Source organism: Pteropus vampyrus, unplaced genomic scaffold, assembly GCF_000151845.1.
Source record: "Pteropus vampyrus isolate Shadow unplaced genomic scaffold, Pvam_2.0 Scaffold81, whole genome shotgun sequence".
NCBI lineage: Eukaryota > Metazoa > Chordata > Mammalia > Chiroptera > Pteropodidae > Pteropus > Pteropus vampyrus.
This window is the reverse complement of record NW_011888862.1, coordinates 1509379-1514709: the sequence shown is the minus strand read 5'-3', so window position 1 is coordinate 1514709 and position 5331 is coordinate 1509379. Positions and strand designations below refer to the sequence as shown.

The following is a 5331-nucleotide window of genomic DNA, read 5'->3' as shown; positions in this document are numbered from 1 at the left end:
TGCTGGTATTAATAAACTGCCGTCTTGCATACATTTTAAACGCCGAATACGAGATCTTTCAGAATAACAATTTATTTTGAAAATTATTACACAAATTTCAATAGATGCAAAAACCACAAATGGAAATGATCTGAAAGTGTTCAGTTACCTAGGGTCCTACGAGGCCCTGCTGCATTCATTAGTGAGGCCGAGGCCCACGAGGTACCAAGAAAACACCAAGAAAACGCCGAGGACTGGACCCCTGAGGGGTTATGATAAAGACCCTGGCTAAGAAGGCAGTGATCAAGAGCATGACTGAGGAGGACCAACTACAAACTCATTGACTGTTACTTTAATTGTCAAAAACAAAGGGGGCAAATGTTATACGTAAATGACCTTAAAATGTCTCCCTGTCTATAATTTCAACGAATCCTGCCCCTCGATCCTACAGCATAAAAGAACTAGGTACAAGTTCTTTTAACCAGAGAAAATAAGTCAAGCCACTCACAGTTCTCATCGTTTTCATCTTTTTCTTCAACTGGGAGGCTTTTTAAGACGGAGTCGACACCAGGCAACCTGCAGCGCTTCTTCTTCCTTCCTGTGCTTCTCCTGAAAAAACAAACACACATGACTGAAATAAATTCTGATGCTGACTGATATAGACCTTGAGGTAAAAACTAGATATAACAACAAAGATGCTGAAGTACCAGACAAATAATTAAACTTTAGAATATAAATGGTAATTTCCATTTCACAAGATTATACAATAACCTCCGAAAACACAGCAGTAATTTAGAATACAAGAGAAACAGCCTTTACTAACACGCTTTCAATATGTAAAATTACTTAATAAACCATGTTGGTCATATTTTTAGTTTTATATCATAAAAATTCTAAATACTAGGAGAAAACGCATTGCATAACATTTTACGTCGCGAATTTTGTATTCTTACAGGCGAGCTACAGCTTTTCTTGCCAATTTACGCTGTAATCTCCGATTTTCATCCGTGTCATGGAGGACATGATCTTCAGCTGCCCATCTATCCCAGCTAATAAGCAAAAAAAGGATGTAAAATTCAGTATTTTAATTTCATTCCAAAGAAATTCTAAAAGCACCTCACAGGAACATGCATCCCAGAATCTTTTACACTTCAGAAAAGTATTTAAATGTGTCCAAATCACACACACAAAAAGATACAAATAAACCAAAAAAGGAAATCATTTACACACACAAGCGACTCGGGTTTCCAGAATTACCCATTGAGATCCCAAATGTAATCAACTTAAAAGTAATCATTCTTTTGAATAGGCAAGGTTTGCCGAAAAAAGCAAAAACAGGAAATGAAGCTTTTCTACAAGTGTTTCTAAAACTTAACAGAGAAGTTTGCAATGTTCCTGGGCTGCAGAGATTATCAGTTTTCAGTCCGGTTTAACAAGTGCACTCACCTTCTGTTCCAACCATTAAAATGGATCAGATATTCTGGGATCTTTCTGCCTTTTTCGTCTTTCCCAACAATAACATCGACAATCTGAAACCAGGAAATATTGTCCAGAAATGAGATAACATACGGAATACTAGAAGCTAGAGCAGGGAAACTAGATCATAGACCTTTTTGAAAAGAAAAGCATTCGCTCCTTTTTTAGACTGGGAGCTGCGTTGAAACATTTTTCCTTTCAATTCCATTTTATTCCTGAGTGGATGCCTCAAACTAGGAAACATCCCTCCAATCTCCCCGTGATTGGTCTCTGAGTGTGAGAATGGATGCAGCTTCTGAAGCCATTGGCCTGCCAATTTGTCACTAAATGAGCGTCTAGGCCAGAGAGCTGCAGCCCTGAGACTTCTGGGAGCTGTAGTCTCCCGAGCGCCAGGGTCGAAGGCCAGGATGGCTGGCAGATTACGCCTTCAACCGGTGTCCCCAGAGGGAACATGTGAGACAAATGACTGGACATGCCACCTCTGGGGAGACTCAGGCGGGGCAGGAGGAAGAATAGAAAACAAAACAGAGAGAGAGAGGGGCTGCGGGGGCGGAGACCTAAAGTAAAACACGCAGAGCCCGGGGTCCTTGAAAAGTCCCCCAGTGGGCAGCGCTGCGCAGACGCACCTGGGGCGTTGGGCCAGGTCCACCCCAGACTGCGAGGCCCCCTCCCTCTCGCGATCCAGACCTGACGAGCTGCAGATGTGACTCAGTCCCTCGCGAGCCCCCAAGATTTAGGTAGACGGGTACGGGGCACGGTTCGGGGATTGAAAACATAAATGCTGCGAGGCTCTGAGGAGGGAAGAAGGCACGGGTTTAACCTTGCCCTCAGTGCCTACGGAAGGGGTCCGGCCCAAGCACGACTGGGGCCCCAGGGCAATGACGTAGCGAGTCGACGGTCGGCTCTCTGGCGCGACAGATTAGGACCTGGGTCTGTCGGCCAGGGAGTCACACGAAAGCCCACGCGGCGCTGGGCCGCGCAGGATGAGGCGCGATTTAACGCGAAGTCAATGGCCGTTTGTGAGCGGTCGCCTAGACGCACGTTCCTCACTGGCGTCGCGTGCGCAAAAGAACGCCGCGTGCGCAAGAGTGACGCCGCGGCCACAGCAACGCGACGTCAGAGACACTAGGTTTCGGACGGCGCGTGCGCAGCCCCGCGCGCCGGGCGGAAACGGAAGCGCCCCGCCCCCGACTCGCCCCCCCCACGGGGCCCGGGGGCGCCCCCTGCCGTCCGCGTGGCTCCTTGCAGGCCCAGGAGCCACGGGCTGGGAGCACCCGGGCCCCGCCGCTTCCCCTGCTCCGCGCCGCCATCTGCACCCGCATCCGCATCCCGTCCGGGGGCCCCCGGCCCGCGCCTCCTCCCTGTCCCTCCGCGGCGGCACCTTGGCATCGTACAGCACTCGCGCCTTGGTGGGGTCAGGCTCGAAGCACAGCACTTTCTCCCCTGAGTGGAATTTAAATTTCATGCCCTCACTCGCGCTCATTTGCTCATCGTGGCGGAGGGCGAGGCTCCGGGGCGGGCGGAGCGCGCGCCGTGGGGGAGGGAGTGGGGTGGGGGTGGGGAAGTGGTTCGCTGCGGCGGGGCTTGGAGGGAGGGAGCGGGGAATGGCGGAGGCTGTGGCCGTCCCGCCCTCGGTCCCGCCTCTGCCCGCCCCGCGCCGCTGCTGGACCTCGGAGTCGCCTGGCGCGCGCGCTCTTCGGGCGCGTCCCCGTGAGTCCCCGCAGGCCGCGAGAAGGCTGCGAGCGGGGACCGCCAGCGGTGGCCAAGGTCTTCCCCTCCCGCCCTCTTGGGGAAGGCGGCTGTTGCGGGCTGCGTCCTCGGGGGTCATCGCGCCGGGCGCCCGCTCTCTGACCCGCTAATGGGAGGCCATTAGGAGGGAGCCCGTCTGGGGTGGCCACCAGCAGTGGGGAGACAGGCCTGCGGCCGTCCTCCAGCGGCTGCTCTCCTGGGGCTCACCGATCGCTCCGTGCCGGCCACTTCAGTGGAGCTGCGCGTCGCCGAGTGGCTACGCGAGGAGGACGTGGGCCTGGAGTCGGGTCTAGGTGGGCAGAGTGGAAGGGTGGTGGGGGAGTGAATAAAGCACCGGGGCAAACCTGGGCGATGACAAGTAGGTAGCAGGCCTGGAGCCTCCCAGTGACAGCGTGTGAGCTATGGGCGGTAAGGCCGATGGGTCTTGACCAGGACGTTAACATCCTAAGTCTCCGGCTTCCAGCATGGTTTCCCACCCCCAGCACTCTAAGACTTGCCCCCTCAAGGTGTGTCTGCTCCAGTGCATTGAAAACTGTAAAGGCAGGAAGTACTGCGAGGCCCGTACTGGAAGCTACATACACCGAGGGTGCTCAGGAGATACTTGAACGAATGACAAGCGCTGGGAGACTCTTGAAGGTCAAACTTCTCAGAGACGGGGAAAGACGGTGCTGGGTTTCTTTCCCTTTCCCGTCCAGCCCTGTCTGTCTTTGGGCAGAGTAGTTGCTGGATTAAGATCGGGCTGGGCCCACCTTTGAGGCTGAGAAATTTGCGCTTGCCTCCCCATTCAAAGGGTTTCTGCTACACATTCTTCACCTTTCAGCTTGGACTTGGCCAAGAGAAAAACCCTGGGGCTTCCCTAGATGAATCCTATACTCCCGCATTCGCTCACAGCCCTCTGCTACTTTGTTTCTTGCATTTACTGCTCTGCACTAGAATGAACTATTATTTGCAAAATGTTTCCTTTAAGATACAGCGCTCTTTGTTATAGCCGTGCCACCCTGAACGTGCCCCATCTCGTCTGATCTCAGAAGCTAAGCAGGGTCGGGCCTGGTTAGTACTTGGATGGGAGACCACCTAGGAAGACCGGTTGCTGTAGGTGTAAAAAAAAAAAAAAGATACACTGCTCTTTGAAGCTTGGAGAGTGGGGCTGGGGGAAGTCAGTTCATCACTGCCTACTCAAGTCACGCATTATACATCGACTGAATGAACGAATTACAGATTATGAAATGAAATTCACAAAACTCAGTGACCAATTGGATATGAAGGGGGAGATGGAGGAATGAATCTCGAGAGACTTCCAGGTTTTTTTGGCCTAATGAGTTGGGCGAGTGAGAGATCCATTGGCCAGAATGAGGGCTCCTAGAGGAGGGACAGTTTGGGGAAAGATGGCCAGAGAAGGCAGTGCAGAAACCAGAACTGCAGCCATGCTTCCTCTTCAGGTTGTGCTTTATCAGGGATCAGATCTTGACGGTGGTGTTCTCTATAAATGGCAGGGGGAGCTCTGGGGCACAAGTAATTGCATGTCATGGCTGAACCGTAACTGAAGTGTTAGCGTTTTCATTTTTCTGGCCAGGGAATGGAAATTTCCTTTTCAGACTAACCTTTCAGAACAAGACTGTAGATGCTTTCTTTTGTTTCTCTCCATTTCCACCCCTTCCCATGTCCTTGAGCAACGCTTTTTTCCCTGTCTCCCTAAAAAGTCCAAGAATGCAGAAGCCCTCAGGATCCTAAAAGCTACACGTCACACGAATGACGGCATCCACAGCAGGTCTCTTCCGGATTAGCAGCCACTAGACAGATGTTCATCTCTAATGTGGGTGGAGCATCCTTTTTCTCTTGGGTGTAAAGGTAAAAAACACACTCAGTGGGCTCTGGGATCAGGCTCACACTTGTCGCTTCCTAGTTTGTGACCTGGGACAAATGATTAGTTTCAATGTGAGGTGGTTTTCTTACATTTAAAGTGAAGATAATAGTGGCTCCCACCTCAGGGTTGTTTTAGAAATAAATCAATCTATTCAGTGTACGTGGTTTTGCGTACTGCCTGGCATAAAGTAAGTCCTAGGTAAATGCTTGCTATTAATATTAGGCATTTCTCATTCATTTCTCCTTGTCCACCATTTATTCATT

At 51.2% G+C, this 5331-nt stretch overlaps 1 protein-coding gene and 1 pseudogene across 4 annotated transcripts in view; one reads left to right on the top strand and one right to left on the bottom strand.

Annotated features, from left to right (window-relative positions):
* Window positions 1-3033, bottom strand: part of MSL3 (MSL complex subunit 3) — a 17529-nt gene extending 14496 nt beyond the window's left edge. Inside the window, exons 1-4 of one of the 4 annotated variants that reach the window (XM_011362908.2) lie at window positions 2837-3033; window positions 1426-1508; window positions 933-1028; window positions 488-588 (exon numbers count right to left, since the gene is read on the bottom strand). In XM_011362908.2, the coding sequence (XP_011361210.1) occupies window positions 488-588; window positions 933-1028; window positions 1426-1508; window positions 2837-2938 (382 nt within the window). In that variant the 5' untranslated portion in view covers window positions 2939-3033. Of the gene's footprint in view, window positions 1-487; window positions 589-932; window positions 1029-1425; window positions 1578-2081; window positions 2348-2381; window positions 2534-2836 lie in introns of those variants that run through there. The other 3 variants (XM_023532281.1, XM_011362906.2, XM_023532282.1) reach the window with 3 other exon arrangements.
* Window positions 3034-4184: 1151 nt separating this feature from the next.
* LOC111741745 lies at window positions 4185-4303 on the top strand (annotated as a pseudogene).
* The last annotated feature ends 1028 nt before the right edge of the window (window positions 4304-5331 follow it).